Raw genomic sequence first — 26,737 nt, 5'->3', positions numbered from 1 at the left:
AGGTGAGGTTTGAGGAGGCAGCATCCGCCTGCCCCCTTCCCCGGGGCACAGAGGGTAGGGACCTAAAGGAACACAGACTTAGAGCCCCTGCTCTCAGCGGCTGGTGGGGCTGGAGAGGGAGGGGGCCACCGAGCAAGCCAGAGGAGGCGAGCCAGGAAGCAGTGGTGGCGGTGGGCAGCCGGCCAGTGCGGGCAGTGAGGCTCCGAGCCAGGGCCTGCCCCAGGGACAAAGAGACTCCCTGGCTCCCGGGAGAGTGCGCTACCCCCAAGCTGGGAAGGGGGCACTGACCCAGCCCAGCCAGGCGCACAGGGCAGCGGTGCCAGGCAGCTTGCCAGTGGCATGGGAGAGGCGGTGGGTGCCCAGGGCAGGGTGTTCAGTCCCTGCCTGCCAGGAGAGGTGGGACACGTTTCCCAGGTCAACAGCTGACCGGCCAGGCCAGTCCGCCGTCCATGGCCCCCTTCTATGGCTTCCACCCCCTCCTGCCCCAGGCCAGGCCCCGGCTCCCTCCTCCCCCAAACCCTGGCCTGGCGCCCAGCTGGGCCCTGGGGGCCAGAGTTACTGTAAGCCGCCTGGCAGGACCGAGGCCTGGACTCTGCCAGCTGGCCTCAGTGCCGCCACCTCCCACTACCTGGCTCGGCCAGCCAGGGAAGGGTACCGAGACCCCCACCCAGCCAACAGGCGACCCCCCATGGCAGACGGCGGAGGCGGAGAGAAAACACAGGCCCTGCCAAGAGCAGGCCTGCGGCCACAGCCAGAGTCCAGGCCTGTGTCCCCTCCCGGACTCTCCCCCCATCCCCAGGCTGCCTGTGGGGCCCTCCCCTGCCCCGGCGCCCTCCCCACAAAGGGAAGCACCACCCGGCCTGGCCAGCAGTGAGGGGAGGGGGTGCTACTCCAGTCCCTTCTCTCAGAGGCGCTGGATGGGGTGGGCTGGAGGTGGGGTGCTGTTCTCAGCAGACCAGCCATCCCCACCAAATGTCGAGAGGTTTGTTTACCCGACTCCAGCCTCCTTGTCCAGTGCTTGGAGCTATTTATAAGGCCCTCAACGGCAGAGCACATGAGGGGGCGTGAGGGGCCAGAGGACAGCATTGTCTCAGCTCTCCACACTCCGTGCCACCTCCCAACATCAAACACAACCACGGCGATTAGCCTACTGGCCTTTCATCCTCAAGCCCTCTTGTCCAGCAGGTCCCCCCGTCTGGAGGAGACCTGGCCGCTGAGGAAGAGATGTGCCCAGAGGTCCAGCCTTGGGCCTGCCGCCCTCCACGGCCCCCTCCCACGACACTCCCCGACCCCACTTACTGGCTGGGGATGGCGTGCTATAGCCGCTCACTGGAAGCTGGTGCTGGAGAGTGGTCAGAGCGCCTGGGGGGGAGAGTCCACCCAGCATGGGGGGGAAGAAGAAGGCGTAGGGGGGCACCGGGTACCCATTGAGGTGCCCTCCCCCAGGTGTTGGGCAGGAGCTGCTGTTGCTGGCCATGCCAGGCGGCCACAGTCAGAAGCACAGGCAGACAGTCTGGCGGGCTTCAGGCCGCCTCTCCTCGGGGCATGGGGCCTGGGCCCAGAGGGGGCTCGGGTGGTCAGCCCACCCCCCCTTCTGTCCCGGAGCTGCAGTCCAAGGCCAGCAGGCTAATCTCAGGCTCCTGGCACCCCCACTCTAGGGGGAGCCGGTGGGCTAAGGGATGTCCCGAGAGCCAGTCCTTTAGTCAAGCGGTTCTGCGAGCTGGCACTTTCCCGGGAAGGTCCAGAGCAGGCCTTCAGGATGCCGAAAAGGAAGCCTCTCCTGGGTGGGCCCCGGCTAGGCGGCTGTGGGGGCCATGTCCTGTGATGCTGCAGAGAGAGAAAAGACAGGTGAGTGGACACCGAGGAGCGGGCTCACGGGCATTCCCCGTGGAGCTCCCCAACCTGGGCGGCCGGAGATTTTCCCGTGGCACCCGGCTGAGCAGACAGCTGGCACCATGCCTGGCTGGCAGAAACAGCCTGGGAGTAGGGCCCAGACACTGCTGGGGGCGGCAGGACAGCACAGCCAGGCTGGGGAGATGGGGACAGAGCCCAGAGCGAGGAGGGCCTCTCACCCACAGTCCTGAGAGCAAAGCGTCCACGCTGCCATGCCACCCCAGAGGATTCCTGCAGCAGAGAAAGGCAGCTGGCCCTCCTTCCCCCAAAGCAGGTTACCTGAGGTCAAGATACAGAGAACGTGTGCTTGAGAGGAGGAGGGAGGGGGAGGAAAAGCCGCTTCCCTAAAGCATTGGCACTTCTCAGAAAAATGACTCCTAAGCCAGGGGGCCTTACTTACACCACTTCCCCCCCAAATCCAAGCCCAAGCACCCCAGATGGGTTTGTCCCACAGGCCCAGGGAGGAGGCCCGTTTACATACCTACAAATAGGGAAATGGGAGCTGAGGACTCCTGAGTATCATCTCCATTGCCTAACAGCATGATGGGCTGGGGGTGGAGAGTGTGCCAGGGGACTACCTAGCATGGAAGCCCCCTACTCCCCTCGCCCACAATGAAGAAGCAAGGGAAACTGAGCTCAGACTTCACCCACATCCTCTGCCTGGAGAAGCAACCTCCCTGGAGGGAGTGGGAGGTGAGCAGAAGATGAGAGCCGAGATGCCCCCACCACCATCAGTGTATACACAGATCCACACCCTGTTTGAACAGCTGGGGCCTGAGGATACACAAAGATAACACCGCAGGTAGCAAGAGACAGAGGTGAACCCAGAAATTCCACGACACAGTGAGACAGACAGGCAGCAACAAGAGCAAAGAAAGAGACAGAGAGAGACAGAAGCATCCACAAGAGGGCCAGGAGGATATATATGAACAGTATCAATAAACATGCATGTATTTATATATGAGTGTGTGTATACACACACATACACACACCTGTGACATATATGAAAAAGAAAAGAGAAACATGGCTAATCAAAGCCACAATGAGATACCATCTTGCATCCACCAAGATGGCTATAATCAAAAAGACTGATAATAAGTAGGTGAGGATGTGGAGAAATTGAACCTTCATACATAGTTGGCAGGAATGTTAAATGGTACAGCTGCTTTGGAAAACAGCCTGGCAGTTCTTCAGGAGGTTAAACACAGAGTAATACGAACCAGCAATTCCACTTCTAGGTATCTACCCAATTGAAGGTAAAACATTAAGTCCACACAAACACCTGTACATGGATACGAACCTTCACACCAACACTCCTCATAGCCAAAAGAGTAGAACCGACCCAAATGTCCATCAACAGATGAATGGATAAATAAAATGCCGTACATCCATACAGTGGAATAGTATTCTGCCATAAAAGGAACAAGGCACTGGGACTTCCCTTGTGGTCAGTGGCTAAGACTCCGCGCTCCCAACGCAGGCAGCCTGGGCTTGATCCCTGGTCAGGGAACTAGATCCCACACGCTGCAACTAAAAGTTCCCATGCCGCAGCTAAAGATCCCACACATGGCAACGAAGATGAAGGATCTCGAGTGCTGCAACCGAGACCTGGCGCGGCCACATAAATAAACAAATGAATATTTTCTAAAAAGGGACAAAGTCCTGACACATACTATATCAGGGATAAACCTTGAAAACACTCTGCTGGTTGTAAAAGACCACCTGTTGTATGATTCCCTCTATATGAAATGTCCAAAACAGGCAAATCTAAAAAGGCAGAGTAGATTGTGGCTAGTTACGGGGTGGGGGGGTGGTGTGGGTTTGAGGGAAATGGGAAGTGACTGCTGAATGGTATGGGGGCTCTTTTTGGAGTGATGAAAAATTTCTACAAGTGAACATGGTGATGGTTGCACAACTCTGTGACTGTAGTAAAACCACTGAATTGTACACTTTACTAGGTGGATTTTATGGTATACGAATTACATCTCCATAAAGCTGTTAAGGGGAGGAAGGGAAGAGAAAAGAGAAGAAAAGAAAACAGGGCCACAGAGACTCAAAATAAGGATGGCCTCCAACCCCTTCCTCTCCAAGCTCAGGCCATAATACCATGTTCCAAGCTCCAGGCTCCAGGCTCAGACCTGGAGTCCAGGGGACATGCACATGGCCAGCATTTGGCCAGGAACGATGCCTGAGATGGAGGAGTTCTGCCAAGGCCACTGTGGACGAGGCCAGGACTTCTGGGCCCAGCTGCACGAGCCAGCCAGCCTGTGACTGTGCGGGGCTGAGGGGGGAGGTGGGGACAGGTACTTGCAAGGGAGGGGGCAGCTCCCCAGGAGTGAAATCTGGACCTTGTTAATGACCATGATTTTTACTGTTACTAATTATGACCTCCTCAGGGCCTCTCTTACTCCTGAATGAGGTGCCCCCTTCCTTCCCCAGGCCCCCACCGATTCCCTCCCAGGCAGAGAGGCTGATGTCAGAGGAACAAGGGCCCCACCCATTGGGCCAGCTGCCGACCTGGCCCCCCTACACACCCCTGAGGGGCCCCACACAAGGGGAACTCGAGCTAGCACGAGAATGAGGGGCAGGCTCAGCCTCAGTAGTGTTGACAGTCAGACCCTCACTCACACACACACACACACACACACACACACACTTGCAGGCACTTACACACAGAGTTCTAGGGGAAGTGTCCAGTGGGCAAGGGCACGTTTGCACACCCAGCCTGTGTGCGTGCAGACACGCACGTGGCACACGAGGAGGGGGAACCCAGATACACGCTCCCCCACACCTAGGCTCCACACACAATGAAGCCGGCTCCAGGTGTGCGTGCATGGCCCAGGACACAGCTCCTCACAGACACACAACCACAGCCTCACGGTTTCCCTGGTCCTCACCCAGCCAGGCTGGCCTCTGCACCTGCCTCCCTGTGGGCCAGCCCCCCAACAGAGCAGGGTCCACAAACATAGAGAAGCACTCCAGTGGATTCAGGTCCACAGGGGGGCTACCTCCAGAGGTGAAGCCCAGGAAGCCATTCACTCCAGACTCCAGGCCTCCTGACCCAGCTTTTGGAGGGTGGGGGCGGATTCAGTCTGGACCCTCTGGAGCCCACCCTTACCCCAAAAGAGAGACTAACAACAACCACCTTAATATGCTTCAACTCTGCCCCTGAGAAGTTTGAAACTGGACCATACTTCAAACCTCACTCACAGATACACACCCCAGGGAGAGGCTGGAAGGCGTCCCCCACCCCCATCAGAGCTTCACCAAAGGAGCTCAGCCTGCAAACTTCAATGCAAAGTTACTCAACTCCCTGGGGAAGGCCTTGAGTCAAGGGACGGGGTAAAGGTCACAGAAATGGGCCAAGGGCCAGGCTGGCCAGGGAACAGGGATGGGCAAGAGCAGGGATGAGGTGGGTGGGGTCAAAGAGCCCAGGCGCAGCCTCAGTAGGTTTCTCTGGAACCGTGACCACTCTCGGGGAGATGCCTGGGCCCTGGCCCCCGGCACCCGGGGTGGAGAAGACACTGTCAGAGAATCGAAACCAGCACCAAAGAAAGGGAAAACAAATTACCCACATCCAACCTCCACCCTGTGCCTGTCACCTCCACTGCCCACGGGCACCCTCCCTCGAGGGAGGGAAAAACCACAGGCCCTCACCTCCCATACAGCGAGCTCAGCCTCAGCACAGCACAAAGGGGGTGGCGGGAGGGTCGAAGCGCTGACCACCAGCCAGGCACTCCTGCCCGCTGGGGACTCCCCCACCCTCAAAGGTGCCAGGACCCCTTCCCCAGAGTCAGGAGTCCCAGCCACCCGTTCCTTAGGTCCCCAGAGTCTCACATCTAGAGAGAGACAAAAGGTGGCCGAGCCGTGAAGACAGCAGAAAGAACCAAAGGTTTTGAAGGGTCAAATCTCAGCTCTGCCACTCTGGGTGACCTTAGACAAGTCACTTAACCTCCCCAAGCATCTGTTTACTCGCCTGTGAACTGCCTACCTCAACAACTGGCTGTGTGATTTCAGAGATTAAAGTCCTGGAAAGCACCCAGCACAGTGCCTGGCACACAGGAGGTGCTGGGCAACGGGGTCCCCCGCCTCCCCCATGTCTGCCAGCGCCCCCGCAGCGCCTCCCTGGCCCATGTGTCTGCGTTCCCTTCCTTCTCCCTAGCCAGTACTAGTATCTGCTGACGGGGCTGGGCGGGAAAATTACCCATTTTCCAGGGTCTGTTTCCCCCCTAGACTAAGGAGCGGAATGTAGGGAGAGGAATACTCGGGGTGTGGGTGGAGGCCTGACCACAACCCTTTCCCAAATTCCCTTCTTTCGTGTCACAAACCAAAAAAGGGAAACCTTTGGATTTGGGGAGTGGAGGAGGGGAAGAGAAATAGTCGATTTATTCCCCTGCCCTCAGGGAAGGGGAGCCAGGGGTCCTCAAACCCAGCTGGCCTTGCCCTCCTCTTCATCTACTTCTCTCTGTTCCCAAGTTCCCCCACAACTGAGGCTCCTAAGGAATAGAGGCCAGGCAGTTCTGGATGGGCCGAGAGAGAAGGGGATAAGGATTGAGGAGCTTAAAAGAAGGGGCGACAGGGGCTTTCCTAAGCATTCTAGACAGTCAATGAATCATATGCAAATGACACCCAAAGCGCAAGCTCAACTTGAGGGTGGGGGGCAGGGAGTCCAGCCCTGGCAGAAGCAAAGACCCAGCCTCTCTGGACCCCCTTCCCCTGCCAGGAGCTGGCAGAGCAGGGCAGGGCGGGACAGGGCAGATTTCAAACCAGAACAGTGGGCTGGAACTATTTATAAACTTTCCAGGAAAACACACACACACACATACACACACAAAGCCACAACCTCTCCCCCTCCCCCATACTTCTCAGATCAGCAAAGTAATGAACATTACTCCTTTTTCGCCCTTTTCCAGGGGCCCCTCTCTCTTCCCGGCCATGCTCATCCTCTGTTTACCTTTTGCTCACCCGGCTCTGGGCTGCAGGAAGCCAGCAAGGCCAGCCTCATTTTGAAAGAGACCACCCCAGGCAGGGCAGAGGAGGATTGGCTGGGTGAGGCGGGGACAGGTGGAGGGCATCTCTTCCCCGACCAGTCCTCAGAAGCCTAGGCCTGCCTTGCCAGAGCTAGGAATTGTTTGAAAACCTGCCCCAAGCGCTTGCAGGGCACATCACCGGAGACAGTCAGGGGAGACCTGAAGTCCAGCAGCTGGCCTCAGGATGCTACCACTGCGTCTTAAGACGCAGCACTTACTCCCAAAAAGTGGGTCTCATGTCTCCCCCACTTGTACCCCCCGGCCCAAGCTTCTGTCCCAGCCCCACTGGGCTGCCTGATGTCCACAGGCCATGCTCCCCATGTGACTGAATCCCAGGCAGAAGGCAATTGGATAACTCAAGCCCAGGACAGGCCAGGTCTGCAAGGAGGAAGTTGGGGGGGGGTGGTCTCTGCTGGTCAGGGCAGTGTCCCAACTCTTGCACCCCCAGAGACCACACCCCAGAGGCCCATGGGAGATGTGACCGGGGCCTCCAAAGCCCAGGGTGAATGGGGGACCCACTCAGAATGAGAGCTGAAGCCTCCCAGCCGATCTTCTCTCGGAGCAGAGAGCAGGTGAAAGGGCAGGGGGCAGCTCAGGCCTCAAGGAGAGGGACCGGCCCACGGGGAAGGAAGAAAACAGGAAGAGGAAGAGATGAGGCTGCTGAGGCCACAGCCAGACCACAGGAGTATGTGGACCACACAAAGGCAGCTCTGTCCGGGTGGAGGACCAAAGGGGCACAGACAAAAGGGGACCCCCCCCCCAGCTTGGAAACCACCGTCTTGTCTTCACAACCAACCTGGCATGGGGCTTTCCCCACCCCCACCTTGGCAGCTGCCCCCTCACCACTGTCTCCCCTCTCCGCAGGGCAGGAAGTACAACTATCACAATGCAGGGGGCGGGGGGAGATGGGGGTGAACACAGAGCAGAAGGGGTGTGTGTGTGTGTGTGTGTGTGTGTGTGTGTGTGTGTGTGTGCAGGTACAGGTGCTGTGTAGGTGTAAGGCTACAGCAATCTACCCTGCTAACTCCTCAGCCCTGCCCCAGCCCTGGGAGTGCCAAATCTGAATCTGAGGGCAGACAGACTGTCAGCAGCACACAGTGCCGAGCCCCCTTCTCAGCATGCCTCCCTAGGGACCGCACTGCAGGGAAGCCGGGAATGCTCCCCCTCCTGCCTCAGGATATCCTTTTGGCTCTGACCGAAGACCAGGCCTGAGTCAGACTGTGCCCCGCCCCATACCCCTCCATCCAGCAACCCCCCAGGAACTTCCTACTCCACACTCGCCTACTCAGTTGGGGTTGGAACTGGGGGAATCTCTTCCCCCACTTTAGCCCCCGCCGAACAGAGAAGCCCACCAGGGGGTGGGGCGGATGGTCACAAAATCCCAGGACCTGCCCCTTCAGCTGAGGGCCTGTGGGATGAGGGAGAAATGGATGCAGGCTGTGTGCAGAGGTGAGAGGAGGCGCTGCAGAGCACCACCTCCCCACCCCCAAATCACACAAAACCGGGGATCCTGCCCAGGGCCCCTCCCTATTCCAGCCTGGACCCCAAGAAGCCGCAGGAACTCCTTGGGGAAAGTAGTTTCCATGAGAACAAAGGATGGGAGAAGGTTCCTAAGGGAAAGGGGACGCGCAGACGTTCCTAGAACGGGAGTCTTTCTAGGCCAACAGGACCCCCAGGTGGAGGTCTGCACAACTAGTCAGACTCAGAGTTAGCCACAGCCAAGCGCAGCCAGACGTGGTCACAGTCTCCTCAACACTGAGTCTGACTGGGTGGCTGCGACTCCTTCCCACAGACAGAAGTCTGGGGGGCCATGGGGGATCTGGGGCATCGGAGACCACACACACTCAGCCTGAAACAGCCCCTTGGGCAGGCCCCCTCCAACCACCCCCCAACTGTGGGCCTAGAGGGAGGGGCAGTTTGCTCCCCACAAGAGCCAGGGTAGTGCCCAAGGCGGCCATCTCCATGGCAACCAACAACAAACATCCCGGGAACCACGGTGGGACAGGAAGTGGCAGTCACATGACAGGAAGACAGTTTTTTTTTCAGTGGGGGGGTGATGAAGCTTGTTAGCAGCCCCCGCCCCGGGGGAATCAGCGGTCCCCTAAGTTTACCCCACTTGGAACTGGAGGGAAGGGGGGCAGCTGGGAAGGTGCACCCCCACACTGCAGTGGGCGCAGCTGGTCGCAGGGCCGACGGGCCCTCCCTCCCCGCCTGCCACTCATGGTTCTCCCCGCTGGGTCCCCCTCCCTTCCACTTCCTGCCGTGACTGGAGATCAGAGAACTCCCCACCACAGCTTCCCCTTCTCAAGTCTCGATTCCTGGGCTGAAGGTTTCACTGTGGGGCGAGGGACACAAGGAAGGAGGGCTGGGGACCTGCGGAAGGACCCGGGGGACAGAAGCTCCAGGGGAGGGGCTGGGAGGGAGCTACTCCAAGGGAGGTGTGTACACACAGGCACAGCAAGAGTGGGTCACGGTGACATACCAGCGGGCGCAGTGACACAGACTGCCTGACCTCAGGCAGCTCTGGGTGGAGGGGAGCACAACCACTGGATCTTGCGCACCCCACTCCACCCTGGTCCTGAGCCTCCAGGTTCATCTCAGGCGTCTACTGGCCTCCAGGCAGGCGAGGTCCCAACGGTGCCCAGCCCACACCACCTCTCCCCTGCCTTCTGTGCTGAGGAATCCCCTTCCCAGCTCCAAGGTGCCCGCCCAGACGAGGGCACCTTGGCCGGAGGTGGGGGGAATGGAACCTCCCGCCACCCCCCTCCCCTTCTCTGCAGATGTCCCAGACTATATTTAGCCCAAACCGGGCGGCCAGCCAGACCCAGACTCCCCACTGGCCCGGAGCTGAGCTCCCAGTTTTTATGCAATTAAAACATTAACAGAGAACCACCCCCATCCACACACCCCACCACCAACAACCCCAGTCCAGCCAGAGCGGCAGAGCTCAGAAAACTTGAACATGGGCAGCCCAGCTCTGCAGCCGGGGATGGGGGTGGGGGTCATTGGGCAAATAGCAATAAATTCATCCCCTTGCCCATCTCCCAGGCCCTACCCCCACAGGCAAGACAGGCACATCATCCACGAGATCAGGTTGACACTTGGGAGGGGAGGGGAGGCTTTCCTGCTTCCGGGGCCGGAAGGGAAAGGCATACCCAGTGGGTGGGGGGTTGCCTGGCTGCAGAAATTCCACCTGTCATTTTGCAGCCCCCCTCCCCGGCCAGCTCCAGTTACAGGGCTGGGGGTTGGCAACAGGTGCTGGCCAGGCTGGCAGCAGACTAATCCCCTTTCGCTCCCCAGGCTGACAGTGGTGCCTGGAGGTCCAGGCAGGGGCCCTGGCCGGCAGGATGCTGGGTAGAAGGAGGCATTGCTGCCTGGGGCCGGGGGAGTGGGGAGCCCAGACCCCTCCTGTAAGACCTGGCCCCCTGGATTGTGTGTGCTGGAAGGTCTGGCGAAAGCAAGGAAACCTTAGTTCCACAGCACCTATTTCATTTCCCTAAGATGCCAGGCGGGCGGGCTAGAGTGTGGGAGGTCTGTCTGCCTGCCTCTTCCTCCTCCTCCTCTCCAAATTCCAGGAACAGGCAAGGGAGGCTCCAGTTGCGGAGAGAGAGAGCAAGCAGGCGGTCCCAGCTGAGAGGGAGGAGGGGCGGGGACTGGAGCGGGAGGCAAGATCCAGACGAAGCAACAGACACCCACACCCAAGCCAGACGGGACAGACACACCGACACTGACACATTCTCACACTCTGGGCCTACTCCTCGAGTGCCGCCCACCCTGCAGGGACACCCAGACTCCCGCAGCCAGCCCTGCCAATCTCCAGAACACTCCCTGGACACACACAGAGATCCAGGACTTCGCCCCCACCCCACATCCCCCCACAAACCCTGTGGGCTCCACACAGCAGCCAGAGGGTGGAGAGGGGAACAGAGGGAGGAAAGACAGCAGGCGTCAGAGAGGACGTGTAGCCAAAACCCTGGGAACTAGGGTATCAGTTGCCACACTCCTTTCCCAAAACCCAGTAAGTCAAGACAACCCTGGCCATCTTGCCAGGGGCCCTGCCAGCTTCCCACACTCCCCAAACCACCACCAGGAAGGGTGTGGGGTGCTGGGCGAGAGGAGATTTATTCATTGCATTGGTGGGGGGAGGATAGGATTACCTTCCCCAGATGCCCATCACCCCTGAACCCAGACTCTGGAAGCCAGAGTCCCAAACTCACCCACCCATACAGCCAAGTCAGGGTCCTGCCCTGTCCATACCACCCAGAAAACAGGGAACAGGGCACTAAAGTTTTATCTGGGGGCAGGCCCCACCCTGTCACATAATTCTGAGGACCACCCACCTAAGACCCTCTAGTCTGATCAAGGAGTGAGGAGGGGGTTTGGGGGGGGGCTCCCTGAGGGCAGACAGAGCCAGGTTCCAGGACCAAATGATTTAGAAGAAGGGGAGCTATTAACTGGGGTCAATACCCCCAAAACAGACCCCAAGGGGCACTCAGACGATGCCCTTTCCCCCCCAGTAGACAGGGTGGCAGGAACCACGTCATGGCACATGTGGGTGACTGTGCCCAGCGGGGGAGGCATGGGGGTGATCAGGATGGGGCTGCCCACAGCTAGCTTCCTGCCAGGCAGCCACATGGTTAGGAGTAGGAGGGGGACCAGGGAGGTTTCCCAGAGTGGTAGTAGGGACATTTAGGGTCAACCTGAAGGGCGGGGATTTGGGGGTTATAAGAGGAGGCAGCCAGGATCAAGTCGCTCCAAGCCCAGGGTCTTCTCAGAACTGCCCCTGCCTCTGCACTGCCCTTACCAGTCTGGCGAGGAAAGTCCTGAGGTGCCCACCTCATGTACACTCATTCACACACTCCAAATCCAAGATCCTCCACTCCCATGGACCTACCCAAGTCTGACACCAGTGACCCCTCTGTCTCAGGACCGACATGGCCCAGGCTCCAGGCAGAACTGACGTCCGAGCCCCTCCCAGTGCATCAACATCTTTCATAGTCACAAACTCCCTGACTCCACAACCACCACCCCCCGCCTGCCCCCTCCAGCTCCAAAGACTCTTTTATCCCCTCCCCCAGACTCATCTCCACCCCTCACAGGGGAAGCCCCAAGGCTCCAAGGCACCCCCACTGCAACCTGGGGCTTCCCCGGCCCAGCCTCCCCATCAAGCACAAGGCCCTGGAGGAGAGTTTGGGGCTTGAGCCCATTTCCTAGCAAGACCTGGCGACCTTACTGAACCACTTCCCCAGAACAACCCTGCAGCCAGGGAAGGGAATGCGAGACATTTCTGAATCTCCTAACTAGGAAACTGGAGGAGGGATGGCAGTCAGGAGCAGAAGTGAGGGTTGCGGGTAAGCCCGCAGTGGGTAGGGGTGGGGGAGTCTCCATCTGAGAGCATACACACACATACATGTGCACACATCTCCCAAGTAGAAGGCAATCTGGTTACAGAAGAGGGAGCTGACATCAGGTGAGGGCCAAGGGTATCCCCTCCATACCAACACAAGGGCAACCTATCCAAGGCAGGATGAATGGTAGCGACGTGACTCCAAGACTGGGGGGCTCTTCTTATCTGACTTTCACATGAGTTAGTCCCCATCCCCAGCCTGGCACAATGGAGGCCTGGCCCCCTTCTCAGGGAGCAGCCTGAAAATAAGGCAATGCCCAGAGAGGAGAAGGGGCACTGCCAAGCAGACTTTCCAGCGCCCCCCTTCCACATACACATCTGGCTCGCAGCTTCCTCGCTTTCTGGGTGGCACCAGGTCCCAGACACCCTTGGCAGAGCAAAGACGACCAATCTGTGCCTTCCTCCCTATGCCCCCAAATGCTTCCACAACCCCACAGTGCCACCAGATTCAGAGACATCCCTCCCCTGGCTGCACTGGCCCCTGTCCCCAGTTCTGACGGCTCCCCGCACTCCACGGGGGACACCAGCTGAATGGGCCCCGCCCCCCAACCGGCTGCCTCTGGTGGGGGTGGGCCCCGGGGCTGATTCTCCCCAAACCACAGGGCGGCTCAGATAACAGGAGAAATAGGAGGGGGCTAGTCCGTTGGGCATCCGATCTCTCCCCAAACAGGTTTCAAAGTCTTTTTGTTTTACTTGTTTGTGAAAAGAAGCGCGAGAGAGGGCAGGAGTTCCCAGCGTGGATTCTGCCACAGCTCGGCTGCCGGAGACACGCGCGGCAGACGGCCCCAGACATCTCCCGGCTGCGCGCGAAGACACCGGAGCAGACAGACACACAGACGGGGCTCCCCCACCCTGAGCACGGCGGCGGGTTGGGAAGCCCAGGAAACCCCAGGTTCCCGTCGGAACCCGCCCGGCACCGGGTCCCCGCCAGCGGGTTCTATCAGGAACAGGCCAAGGGGCCCCAATGCCTGCGCGAGCCGGAGGCTCTCCAAAATCCCCAGGGGAGAGGTTACCTCGCAGTAGGGGAAGCAGTCCGGCCAGGTCACCCGCGGGCACAGCGTATGCCCTGACCCTGAGCCTTGGAGCCGCTCGGCGTCAAGAGTTGCGGGGTCCAGGGAGAGGAGCGGTTTGGGGGGCCGCGGTTCAGGGGCGCGGGGCTAAAGCAGCGGCCATGGCGAGTCACGTGCGGAGGCTGAAACTTTACCCGGAGCCCCAGACTGGGGGGGCGGAGGGTACCGAGCTGCGGGGAGGCCCTCACCCTCGGGCCCGCCCCCGTCCGCCCACCGACCAATCACTAGCCAGGGGCGGGCACACAAGATCACGCCCCCTCCCCTCCTTAATAGACCCAGGGAAAGGGCGAGTCTTAAAGGAGCCGCGCCTAGCTGAAAGCTCGACCGTGGGAATCTGGGAGAATCCCTCCCTCGGCCCCAAAAGAAGAGATTGAGAGCGAGAAGGGGAGTTCTGCGCAAAGAATGGGATGAGGATTCAGTGGAGAAAGGACTGCCATGTGCGGTATCACACTCCCTTCCCCCCAACCACACACACCCACACTCAGGGGCGAGGATCACGAGCACACACCCTTCACACCTAAACCTGGGTTAGCCGGGCGGCGACGTAAATTGGAAACAAATACAGAGATTCTGGCCCTAGTGGTCAAGGCTCTGACCCCTTTCATTATAATCTTTCTCCTGGAGCCCCCAGAAAATGGGAGCTGTGTGATCTTGAGCGAGTCGCTTCCTTTCTCTAAATCTCAATTTTCTCACTGGCAAAAAAGGAGTGCAAAGGCATGTAGACCACCTCCAAGCACGGTCCCCTCCTCTTCCCCTAAACACCTTTCCAGCTTGGGTGGATCGGAGGAACTCTGGCCCAACCCAACCTTTCAGCAACCCCCAGAACCCTTCCCCCAAAAGAACAGCGATTCTTAGGGGTATTCCAAGAGCCGAGCTGGGGGCGCCCAGGAGCACCCACAATCTCACACTCAAGCTTCTCTCTCCTGGTCCAGGCTGCAGGAGACAGGAAAGCTCGCATTCTTGGGGCAGAATCTGAGTCACTCTCCCTCTGCGGAGACCCCCAGTCTTAGCCTGCTGCTCCGTTTGAGAGGACCATCTGCCCACCTCTAGCCGTCTACGGCGGGAGGGAGGGGCGGGGGGCGGACAGAAAGAGGAATCAATAAGTGAACACCTCCCTCCAGGTCCTTGGTCAGAGAAGTGGCCACAAGTGCCCCCACAGGACTTCCCACTATAAGGGGAAGTGCCCACTCCCAGGCCTCCTGTGAGGAGACAGCATGACCCGGCTGGCAGAGCTCTCAAACCCACCGCCCCGACAGTCCCCGCTTTTTAGACAAGGAACCCCAGTCTGCGAGTGGACACTGGATTTAACCCCCGATCGCCCGGCACAGGTAGCACAGCCGGGTCTAGGACCAAGGGATCTCATTGTCTCTCTCCAGCTTGGGGCCCCCCGCCTGTTTGAGGTAGGACAAGCAGGGTCAGCAGGACACTGTGCCCTGAGGTCCGGCGGCGCAGGGAAAGAGCGTCCGGGTGACGCTTCCCCAGGCCCCTTCCCGCCCTCTGGGCCAGGCTGTCTCCCGCTCCCGTCTGGATTTCCGTCCGCCGGTGCGAACCAGCCCCTCCCGCCCTGTCCCGGCCAGATCCATCCGCAAACATGCGCTCAGCGGGCAGGAATGCGCCAATGGCTCCCAGATGTGCACGCCGATGCTTAACCCCTTCTCCCCCAACCCCACCCCCCCCCCAAAAAAAAGGCCTTCTAGCTAGAGTCCAGCCAGCAGCAGGGGGCGCCGCTCAGGGAGGGGACTCAGTGCCAGCCGCCCCCCAGCTCGCACCTTCTCCTGCTAGATTCGGCCAGTCTAGATTCTGCCAGGCTTCCTTCCCGCGGAGGCCAGAGGGGAAAGATCGTGGACACTAAAATGCATCGGCATACTGCCTCCCGCGAAAGGGGGCCTTCACGCACCCCTGCCAGCACATGGGGTCAGGTTCACTCGCGCACATGGGGACGCAGGTGTGCAAATGCACACGCATGTGCACATTAGCACACACACGTATGCACACATATGTATACACACAGAACTAGCGCATACAAAGCAGGCATTTGTGCACCCACAAGGTCATGACGCAGAGGGGAGGCACACTCCTGAAAAGACAGAGCGGGAGACCCACATGCAGATGCGGGCAGAAATTCATGCACCCACAAACCTGCTCCCCACAGAGGGCAGACACGCACAGAAAATTGACATCCATGTGTACAAGCACACAGCCGCACACTTTAGGGCACTACCTCACTGCTGAGTTGAACTCCAGCTCTGCAGGACCCACTCCAGGGTCCCCACCCCCGCCCTCCATGGACTCTCAAGCAAGAAGGAGAAGCGCTCCGGGGCCAAAGGAGGGAGACAAGCCACAGTCTCAGGGACTCCTCACTCTTTGAAAAAGACGCCCCTTCTTGGGGCCTAGCCTTCCCCTCTGGCAGGCAGAGGAGATAGGCTGAGGGAGGAGCCTGAGCTGCTGATTTCCCAAGACAGGCATCCCTCTCCCAACTAGAGGAAATCTGAGAAAACCCAGATAGGTGTGGGGCCAGTGACAGCCTCAGTCAAACAAAGGAGATACAAAATAGCTGTGAAACACCCTGGGAGAGCCTACACTTCCAGCAAAACAAGGCCTCCCTTTCTCTGCCTGTGGGGAACTCTTGAAGAACAGCATCACTGGCAACCTGAACAGAGGATGAGAAATACTGCCCCCGCAAGACCGCCTGGATGCAGGTGGGGTGGAGATGTCTACTGGAACCTGAACTGACCCCACCAGACTCCTCTCCCCCTCGCTAGCTGCTCAGCTTATCCCCCGCAAACCCCCTCATGGCCCCACCCACCCCGCTTTCACAGTCCTGGAGAGTCACCCAGGGCAAGGCTCCTCCTTGCCTGGTACAGAGGAGGAAACTGAGGCTCAGAAAGGGAATGGCCCTGCTCAAGGTCATACAACTTGTTAGTGGCAGAGCTAAGAGCTGAGACTCAAACTCACAACCCCTCCTCAACCCCCCATTTATCCTGAATATATTTCCATGCAGCACCCTGCTCCCTCTTCCTTCATCCCCCAACAGAGCACAGGCCAGAAACACCAGCCTTGCCTGGCTCTGCAGATTTGTGGGTGGGCCCAGGACATGCCAGAGAGAGATCAGAGAAGATGCTGGGGGCTACATACATAGCCCCCCAACCTCACCCCCAAGCCCAGTGCCCACCTGCCCAGCAGGCATAGCCAGTGACTCAGCTGCATCCGGGGGAGATGCCAGGACAGTGACTCACCTACCGAGAAGAGCTGAGCCTGGCACCTTGCCAGCCCCAGGACAGAAGTGACTTAGTCACCGAGACTATGATACCCAGCAGGCACAGCCCAGGGATTGGGGACAGGGGCAGGCCATGTCCTCCATGGTTATCTGCATCCCTGATGAAGAACAGGCATCCTGGGGCAAGCCATGGCGCTACCCACCCCTGAACCCTTACTACTGCCCACACCCACCGTGACAGGCCCTGCTTCCGTGCCGACAAGTTTTCTGAGACCCCTGGGCTGCCCTGCCCCTCCCCTGAATGAAGCCTGCCCCTTGCCCATCACTCAACACCCACTCTCCCCTCAGCCCCACCTCCTCCTGCCACCCAAGTTGTACCCAGGCTGTGAGTCTCCTTTAACATGTCTTGGCAGCACCTCCTGCCCCCACAGCCCCTCTTCCCCCCGCCATACACACATCCACTCATACACACTTCTGCCAGCCCTGCTTCTGCCAGCAGCTGCTGAAGTTGTTCAGCGGGAGGGGAATCGGGGTGCAGGGATTGAGTTACCAGAGGCTGATGGGGTGGGCTGTCACCCAATCCCTTCCCCAGCTCATCCTCCCCCCTGGATACAGCCTCCCTTACCCACCTGCTCCCCTCCCACCTCTGGCTGGCAGCCTACTGCCCTTTAAGCCCCTCCACCCCCACTCCACCCAAGCTAGAAAATAAATGTTCAAGGGTATTTGTCATGCGAAGACCAGCCCAAGATATTGAGAGAGAGAGAGAACAAGAGAGAAGACAGAGACAGACAGACAGAATCATTCCTGTGCCCAGGCTACAGGCACTAGGTGTGTGGATCTCTGTGTATGTTGAGCCAGAAAGGGACTGAGTAACTCCCCAAGTCTTGGGAGAGTTGATGGGGCCCAAGGGGAGCCGACAGGCTGAACAACCTCAATCCATTTGCACTATTGATTTCTCATACACTGCAGCCGGCCTGATGAGGGGGGATGATAAATCAGCCCCCCAGAGACACAGAAACTGAGTGGAGAGAGGGGGAGGGGCCCCTGCACCACAGTTGGTGGCCCACTGAGACCTGCTTGGGGGGAGGAGGCGGGCTGGGCGGCCGAGTGGCAGGAGGCAGGGTGGGGAGTGGGTGTTGGATTAAAGCCTGTCTAGGACACCTCCTTCGAGCTGGATCTGAAGCTGATTGGAAGAAAGAAGGTGGTGGACAGAAGCACCTTTAGCTCCCAAAGCAGGGCTCTGAACAACCCCAGAGGGTGTTCTTCACCCACTGGTCTATGGAATGGCGCCCCCTGCAGCTATGCAACATGCTGGGCCCTGGGATGAGGCTCCTCTGAGGGACCAGTTTCTCCTCTGAACTTTATCCCCCACCTCTGGGCCTCAGAGGGCTCACTTCTGACTGTGATCAGAAGCCAGTGGCAATCTCCCTGCTCCCACCCCCTTCCTTTGTTGGGTGGATTGGCAAACAACCATTGTGACCTAGGCGTGGCAGGACAGGGGCTCACAAAGGGCTCTGTATCCTAGTCCTTGGTCGGTCCCTAACTCCTCCTGGGACTGTGGGCACAATCCCCCACCCTCGCTGGGTCCCTAAAATGGGGTTAGGCCGGATGCCCCTTTTCGAAGGTGTCTCCAAGCTCTTGGCTAGCCAGCCCGTGAGACTGTTGGAACTCGCCCAGCACCTCGATTCACACCAGTGGCCACAGGCCTCCTAAACAAACCCCAACCCTGACCTCCTTCCAGCCTGGACACAGACTCTCTCCACACACGGCGGAGACTTATAAACAAACCAAGCTGGGGTTTACCAAAGACCCTGCATAAACAAGCAGAGAGGGAAAAAGACCAGGAGCCTGGCCAGGCCCTACTTGCTGCCAGACAGACAGACAGACGAGGTAGCACAGCCCAGTGGGGGGAAGGACTGTGACGAGAAAAACAAAGGGTGCAAGGGGCCTGGATTGGGGTTCCAAAGCAGCCAATGATGGGGTGAATGTCCAAGGGCAAATCAGATCCCCTCTTTCCCGCTCTGTAGGTCAAAGGGATGGGCCAGGTGCCTCCAAAGCCCCTTCTGGTTCTATTGGGATAGAGAGAGCCCTGGGGGTCCCCAAGACTCCCGGCCCAGTCCAGCGCATCCTCTGGTCAGGACCCTCTTCTCAAGGCCCTACCTCTGTCTGCCACGCCTCCTCCTTGCTGTCTACTGCCCCCCTGGCCCTTCCTCACTCCTCCACCCACCGGCTTGCCCTCACCTTGGCCAGCCCCTCTGCCTGCCCCGTGCTTTTCTGCACGTCCCTCCTGCCAGGGGACAGACCAACTAAAAATAGTCCCTGCAGCCTTTCTCGCCCACAGCTGCCCAAAGAGCAGGAAATGAGGGGGGCAGGGAGGCCCATGTCCTGCTCTCCCCCACAAACTCCCAGCCCCAAATCAGGTCCAGCCCTCCAGCCTGGGACGAGTGCCAACTTGGCCATCTCGGGGGCACCCCACACCCCTTCCCTAGGGGAAGGCCTGCCCATAAATGCCTACAATCTGAGAGCTGTCCTCACCCCACGGGAGGGGGAGAAGAGGCCAGCGGTCTGGAGGGAAACCTTCCCAATTTCTGACAAATCAGTGCCAACCACACTGTGGGCACCGAGAGGGCAGGGCCTGGCTCCACGGACTGGTCTTTTGAGGGCAGAGGGAATTGGTGTGGGGAACTCTGTGCTGGTTCTCTTCATCCTGGCCCAGCTGGAAGGAAGACAAAATAGTGCCCCAGCCTCAATTATGCTAATCCCCCAGTCCCCTAAATGTGTGGGTGCAGACAGAGGGGTTTTGGTAGCCACCCCCAGATGCCATGGGGAAAAAAGCTTTAGAGGAGAGGTCTTGGCTCCCACACATAAAGATGGAAGCCTGGAGGCAAGAACAGGTCATGCCTGCCAGGCTGGGCATATGCTGCCCCCAAGCTGAGTCAGAGGCTGGGAGGGAGGAGCCAGACGCTGGGTGCCAGGGGCTACAGAGCCTCCACCCCTATCCTACCTGGGACTCCTGACACCTCCAAGCCCTGGGAGAAGGCCCTCCCTGTGCAGGAGGAAGGAAACCAGCTTAGCGACTCTCTGGAGGCCTGCAGGGCAGCTCTGCACCAGGAGGCAGGCGGGAAACCCAGGAGTCTTGGCTCCTGGCCCAGGGAGGGAGTGAGAGAAATACCTCGGAGGGGAGGAAACAGCTTGGAGAGAGGCAGACACAAGTGCCCCCAGCAGCTCCCAGAGGCGACCCTCCAGGAGGAACTGGCCAGAGGGGCTGCAGGGGGAAAGTGAACACATTTCTGAACAAGAAGGGAGAAGAAGGCAGAGCCCTAGGGATGCAGGAAGCAGGGCAGGCCAGCCAGGCTCTCACCTGCTCTCCTCTCCTCCCATCAGAGCCTGTCAGAGTCCGAAGTGCTTATTAAGGGCACTAAATATCAGGGAGGTCCTAGGGGCCTACTTGTGTTCCCCCCTCCCCTTATCTCCAGACCTCAGCCTGTTCGTTCCTGAGCTTCCCCTGGCACCCCTCCCCTGGGGCCCAGCCAAGTCAGGAGTCAGCAGGCCCAAGGTGGTGCCTGGGAGGCCTGGGCAGTGCCAGGGGCAGCCCTCATACCATCCTCCCACTGGCTTCCCTCCCGCCTGCTCTCGGCCGCCACACATATCTCAGCTGTCGAATCCGATTAGGGCTCTTGCCCAGTGAGCCGGACAAGGAGGCCACTGGGCAGGGGAGAGACAGGGACAAGGACGCTGAGCAGGAATGGCAGGAGGAAGGTGGAGACGGGGCTCAGGGGAGAAGGTGTGGAGCCCCAGAGGACCAGAGAGCTGATAGCCAGCTATGACCCGCATTAGGGGAACTCTGCAGCCCCTAGGGCAACAACCTGGTTCCTCCATCCCAGAGATGGGCAAGGATGGGGGAAGGAAACTGAAGGCAGAGAGATGACCTAGATTAGAAAAAGAATCCCATGCTGGAGCACTATCCCCGTCCCCCCCCCCACCCCGCCACACCCCCACCCACTACCATTTGTACTGGGCTGTAGGATACATCGTCTTATGAGGTCTTTATGGCTGCATCCCTATCAGGCAAGCTGGGCTTGTTACTAATAGCCATTTTTATAAATTAAGAAACTAGAGGCTTAGAGACCTGCATAAATGCACGTAGTCAAATAAGCGAGCTGAGTCTCAAACTCAGGCCCGATTCTCAGTCCACTGCTCACAAGCAGAATTTACTTTCCTTCCTTGGTCAAGAGCAAAACTGAGTCTGAAGTCACTCCATTATCCACATTTTCCTCCAAAACCACCCCTTAGGGGATCTGGGGGATCATGGAGGAATACAGAACATACCCTACACCTAGATAGAGTGACCAGATAGGGGTGCGCCACCCACCCACCACACAGAGAGCTAGAGGGGTTCCCTCAAAGTGTGACCTGTCCCTTCCATGGCTCCCCAGCCCAGTCTGCTACACCCAGAGGCAATACACACACTTACACACATGGTTACTCAGACAAGTCATACACCCCTCTTGCCGACCCACCAAACCAGAATGGGATGCCCAAGATCTTCAGAGAACAAGGCCTGTCAGCCCCCCAGGAGAGGGACAAACGAGTCACCGCAAACACCAGGCATCATCCACCCCTCTCCCAGAGAGCCTGCAGGAGGGAAGAAGCTTCAGGGCAATACCAGGAGCTCGAGCTCTGAAAGCCAAGGAGCCTAGGGAGCTGGCATGGCTGGGTGGCCTCCCTGATTTGGTCCACACCCCCTTCCCCAGCCATCTGGGCTGATTCTATTCTGGCCTGGGCCGCACTCTGGGATCTCTCCCCTTCCATGCATATAGCCACCTCTATCCCAAGCTTATAGATCTTACAACCATATGGTCTACACACACACACACACACACACACACACACACACACACACGGAGTGGGTGTGTGGGGGGCCGCTTTTCCATAGGTGTTGAGGTGTTGGCAAGGATGGGAAGGGCTCTAACCTGAAAGAACTTCCCCCCACCCCAGGGAAAGGTCACCCCCACACCCCCCAAAAAGCTCACAATCTCCACCACCCTCCCACACAGCCTTTGGCCACTCCAACGTGCCATGAGCCTGGAAGGGGGGACTGGTTCTACAAGGAGAGTAGGGAGTGGGGGGCAAAGTCCTGGGCTCTCAGGGGCGGGGAGGGAGGGCAGAGAGGAAGCGAGAGAGAAATCCCCAGGGAGTCTTGGCTTCCCCAGCGGTCTCCCGGTCCCGCTCCCGGTCACCTTAGCGTGCCAGTTCTCCCCTCGAGGTGAGGTGGGGGAAGGGGGATTAGGAAACACTGCAAAGGAGGGTGCGGGGTCTGGCGCCCGGGCAGACCTTACCCCCACTTTCCATTCTTAGCCGGAGAACGGGAATGCCTGAGGGGCGTGCAGCAAGGGCGCCGGAGGGCGCAGGGGCTCCGAGCTCCCCGGCCCCCACCTCCCTGGACTACAGCGAGCCGTGGGGGAGGAGAGATGGGGAAAGCCTGAACTGCCGAGAGGGAAAGGGTCAGATGAGAAGCGGAGAGGCCGGGCGGAAGGCGGCCGAGGCAGAATTGGGAAGGGGTGTTCGAGGTCCTACCTGCTCAGGTACGTGCCGGCGGGGGGCGATGGGGTTCCCAGGAGAACCGGGGAAGCCCTCTCAGCTCGATTCAGGATTCCCCCCTGCTTCTGGGTTAGGCTGCTGCAAGAGGCACAGGTTCCCGTTGGGTCCTAAAGCCCACTCTCCAAACTCTCCCCGCCCTCTTCCACCAGCCGTGACTGGGTCAGCGGGTGCAGAGCTGAATCGATGGGGAAGAAAGAACTCACTGGTGAAAGACGAGGTCTGAGTCATGGGCTGGGGACAGCCACAGTCCCCGGTGTGAAATACACAGAACATGGGAGATTTTAGTTGAGGATATTATGGGACAGAATTAAAGAAAACATTGCCTCTGCCTGGCCTGAACAGATGGATTTGAGCTTTGGGACTGAAGGTGGGGTTATGATGGCTTTTCTCACCACTCCCAGCTAGCCTGGGATCTGGGGAAGGGGGGTGGTCACTTTGGACAGGAGCTCACTTCTACTCTCCCCCTCCTAGACAGAGCACAGTCTCCCCTAAATTATCCCTAAATGCCTAGGAGGAGGAGGTCATGCCAAGGGGAAAGAAGACACTGATTTCTAGCAAGTGGAAAGGGCAGTATGACTTAGGTAGCAATTGGAAATTGGCATTTTTATATCCTTAGACTGAGCCCTGTGTGTCTGGGAGTGTGTTGGCTTGTGCAGATATACGTAGCCAGGTGAGAGGATAAGCCGGTGGGGCTGGGAGTCTTTGGGTTACATCCTTTGGCAGGAATGGCAACTGTCAGTGAAGGAAGGGGATGAAGAACCTAGGGGTCGACTCGGGCTCCCTACCTGGCCCTCAGTTGGGTCCTGAAGCTTTACCAGAATGAATATGTTAAAGGAGAGTATTTTCCCAGGTACTATTTAGGATAAATAGGGGGCAAGAGGGCCTCAGCATTAGATCAACTTCAAAGTTTTGTCTAGTCGCTCAGTCATGTCCGGTTCTTGGTGACCGCATGGACTGTAGCCCACCAGGCTCCTCTGTCCCTGGGCTTCTCCAGGCAAGAGCACTGAGGTGGGTTGCCATTTCCTTCTCCAGGGAACCTTCCTGACCCAGGGGTCAAATCCTGTATTTTGGCAGGTGGATTCTTTACCGCTGAGCCACCAGGGAAGCCCGCAACTTCAAGGTTACAGACCCAGTTTAGAATAGCCCAAATTCTCAAAGGGAGAACTCAGGGTTGGGGGGCAAGGTGGGCCAGGAAATGTGGAGGGAAGGCCGAAGAGGGCCTGGTAAACATTTTGCAAGCACCTCCAGCAGCAAAGCAGGGGAAACGTCACAGGGTGAAGGGCCAGGGGAAGTCAGGGACAGAGTCATGGAAGGGAGAGGGCACGGCCTCTTCCTAGAAGGGGGAGAGGGTGGCAGCAGTGCCTCCACCCCTGCGTCAGTCTGGCAGGAACTGGGGAGAGGAGCTGGATGGCAGGTTTGGAGGGCCCCAGGGTGGAGCCGGTGGGGTGAGCTCAGGTCAAGCCTTTCACCCTAATGTGCCTCAGTTCTCTCCCAGCTGTTAACCAGGGCTCTGGGTTCTTCCCAGGCAGTTAATGAGTGTTTACAGAAGAGCTTGGAGATCTTCAGATCTCAGCTGGGCCACCACTACAGTTATAAAGCTCAATAAGGGCTGAGTGTCAGTGGGGAGGGGAGGAGCAGGGGAAGAGGGAAACAGACGACTCTCTTACAACCTAAGGATAAAGCCACGCTCAGAGAGCAGAGCCAGCCTCAGCTGCCACAGGATATCCTTGTGCCCAGGGATGGAGGTCACGTACCCTCATCCTTCTTACCACCACCAAAGGCTGGCCCGCAGCTAAGTGTGGGCAGAACCCAGACTACAGCCGGTCTTCATTAACTCCAGCTCTTTTTCACCCCCCACTGTGAACCCACAGCTTCTACAGGCCCAGGCTGGAGGGGCTGCCCTAGCCCGACCTCGCTGCTGACTCTGGGGTAGGGGGCACCGTACTGTAGGCCAAGCTACCAGCTGAAAATAAGGTCGAAGCAAGACTCGCTTTTCCCACTGGGAGTGAGCAGAGAGGAAAGAAAGGAGTGTGGGGGTGAGAGGGTGGAGGTGGGGGAATTTAGGGCAAACAGCAGGCAGTGAAGTCAACTGGATCTAGGCCCAGAAACCCCCACACCCTGGGGCCAAGTCTTACTCTAGCTTTGCTTCCAGCCCGGTTTTGGCTGGGCCCCAAACTAGGGAAGGCCCTGGCTGCCCCTTTCCGCCTCCCTACCCCCACCCTTATTAAATACACATTTTATCTCTCAGCATCTTCATTATCTTAACTGAAGGAGACAAGCAGTGGATGGCGGCGGCAGAGAGCGTCAGGAGGCGGGGGGCGGGTGTGGGGAGCAGGCGCACCCTTGTTGTAAAGTGCTGATGAAGCTCTTTCAGGCAGTGTGGGAAACAGAGGCGGGATCAAAGGCAGCGAGGCTGATTCAGAACTCAATTAGAGCTTTTTAAAAAAGGAGCTGGCTCCCTCCTTTTGCCAGGCTTCAGACAGCCTTTACCCAGGCCCCTCGCACCCAATTAGCTTCTACTGGGGGCCTGGGGCCGGGGTTGAAAACCAAGGGGAGGCCAGAAGGCACAGCTTCTCCCCCTGCAGACCTACCCCTTCTAAGAAGGGGGAGACCTGCTGCTGTGTGTAACTTAAAAGGTCTCGGAGGGCACCTGATCTTTTCAGGAGGAACCTGAGATCACACCTTTTCCTCAAAAGTTAAAACAGGACACCAAAGTTGGGCTCCTCCCTAACCCCTTGCCAACTAGAGGCTGCGCAGCTTCTGGCCCATCTCTGGGGACACTAGGTAACAGCCAGACAGACACCCCCTCCTCTCAGCTAGTAGGTGGGACTCTCTGCCTCAAAGCCAGGGGCTCCTGGGAGCAACATGGAAGTTGCCTCAAGCAAAATATCACATCAGAGGGAGCCACTGGAACACATCTGTGAGGCTGAGAAACACCGCGCTGCCCACAGGATGGAGCGCCCCCTCTCCCTGCTCCACCTCCGCGCAAAAGCACCAGCCTGGCTGCCTCCAGATCAGAACTGTCCTCAAGATGGAGGGGAAGGCGGCGTCTTACTCCATCATGGATCTGTTCACTCAACAACTGTTAATGGAATACGCCCCCGCCAGGTCTCAGGCACTGAACTAAGTGCCGGGGACAGATACAAATATTAAAAAAGCTCTCCACCTCGGTTCTCTGTTTTGGTCTCTCTCAGTAGTCAAGGTAACCTCTCCACAGATATTTTTAAAAAGCCCCAAGTTGTATCTCCTTCCTACTTCTCAGTTTTTATTGGTGTATCTTAAAAGGGCGCAATGAGGGGGAAGAAGGAAAGAGCTCTGCCAACTTTGGATCTCTGGGCAGCTTGGACCTCACACCCTCTTGCCAGTCATCCAGCCACAGGCAGGTCTCCCCTGAGCCAGAATTGTCAGTTGCAGCTCCGGGGTTGAAACTCAAACCAGTTTTATTGTGTCTCTGTGCGTTCCATGGCAATACCCACTGACACTCTATGGAAGCTTCCTCTGCCTCTGTGAAGAAATAAACAAACCAGGAGACAGACACACACACCCCACCACCTTTGAGAAGAAGAATGTAGGTCAGCATCTCTGCCACTACTCCATGTGAAACGGCCTATGCTCCTGGCAGAAACCAGTAACCACAAGCCCAGCCCAGCCCCCTAAAAATCCCACCGCCTTCCCAGAGCTCTCAGCTTCAGCGAGAAAAGGACTTTCTTCCTGCTGTCTGCTCCCAGGCTGTCTGCATTACATTTAAGACTCCACTGACAAACGTACATCAGCCTGTGCTCCCACAAGGGCAGCGGAAGCCAAGCAGGGACTCGAAGTCAGCTTCACGCATCGTTGACGGAACCAACCCTGTTCCAATTGCTGAAGTCTTAAGAGCAGCAATGACCTAGAAATTGACAGTGGGGGGAGAACCAAAGGGAAGTAAAACGAACTAACCAGTACACAGAAAACCCGATTTCCTAATACCAGGGGAAAGGGAGAGGAGGCAGAGGGGGGAAGAAATTTGGCCTCTTTGAATCTGCAAACGCAATCTTGGCTCAGTGCCATAGAGGATACACAGCAGCCCCAATGCGAGTCAAGCCATGTTCCCGACTCCAGCCCTACAGTTAAGAGGAAGGCGCCAAGCCTCAAACAGAACAAGGTCGCTCCTCTTTGGGCAGGATCCTACTGTGGACACAGAACAGACAGCAGCTGCCCACAGTGTGGAAACAACCTGTAAAGCGGTCACGTCTCTTAAGGCTGCAGCATCCAATAAAACGTAATTTAAATCAAGCCTCGCATCTGTTCTCAATCCCATTCAGCCTCTGCTTTCCATCAGCCTTCGGACAATCTCTGCAATTACGCTCGTTAACCCTTATAGCCCCGGACACTTTCCAAGCTGCTAGATATAGACCTGTGTTCTCCCCTCACAAATTGACCTCAGAGCGAACAAATGCTCTAGTGAAGGAGTGTGAGACATTCAGACTCCCCTACACACACTAGCAGGTAGTGTTCATTTCAGAGGGCTCTCTCTGTGTGC

The 26,737-nt window shown here is 58.1% G+C and overlaps 1 protein-coding gene and 1 long non-coding RNA gene across 5 annotated transcripts in view; one reads left to right on the top strand and one right to left on the bottom strand.

Moving 5' to 3' along the window:
• Window positions 1-22,304, bottom strand: part of RARA (retinoic acid receptor alpha) — a 43,433-nt gene extending 21,129 nt beyond the window's left edge. Inside the window, exons 1-2 of one of the 3 annotated variants that reach the window (XM_018065032.1) lie at window positions 22,195-22,304; window positions 1,300-1,827 (exon numbers count right to left, since the gene is read on the bottom strand). In XM_018065032.1, the coding sequence (XP_017920521.1) occupies window positions 1,300-1,477 (178 nt within the window). In that variant the 5' untranslated portion in view covers window positions 1,478-1,827; window positions 22,195-22,304. Of the gene's footprint in view, window positions 1-1,299; window positions 1,828-2,072; window positions 2,283-13,343; window positions 13,567-22,194 lie in introns of those variants that run through there. The other 2 variants (XM_018065031.1, XM_018065033.1) reach the window with 2 other exon arrangements.
• On the top strand, window positions 21,807-26,561 carry LOC108638284. 2 transcript variants are annotated; one of them, XR_001919746.1, is made up of 3 exons: window positions 21,807-21,883; window positions 21,976-22,202; window positions 25,170-26,561. It is a non-coding gene; the product is annotated as an uncharacterized LOC108638284 (long non-coding RNA). The 2 variants fall into 2 exon arrangements; XR_001919747.1 differs by lacking the exon at window positions 25,170-26,561 and adding an exon at window positions 22,368-22,584.

This window comes from Capra hircus, chromosome 19 (assembly GCF_001704415.2).
Source record: "Capra hircus breed San Clemente chromosome 19, ASM170441v1, whole genome shotgun sequence".
Lineage (NCBI taxonomy): Eukaryota > Metazoa > Chordata > Mammalia > Artiodactyla > Bovidae > Capra > Capra hircus.
This window is presented reverse-complemented; position numbering and strand designations above follow the sequence as displayed.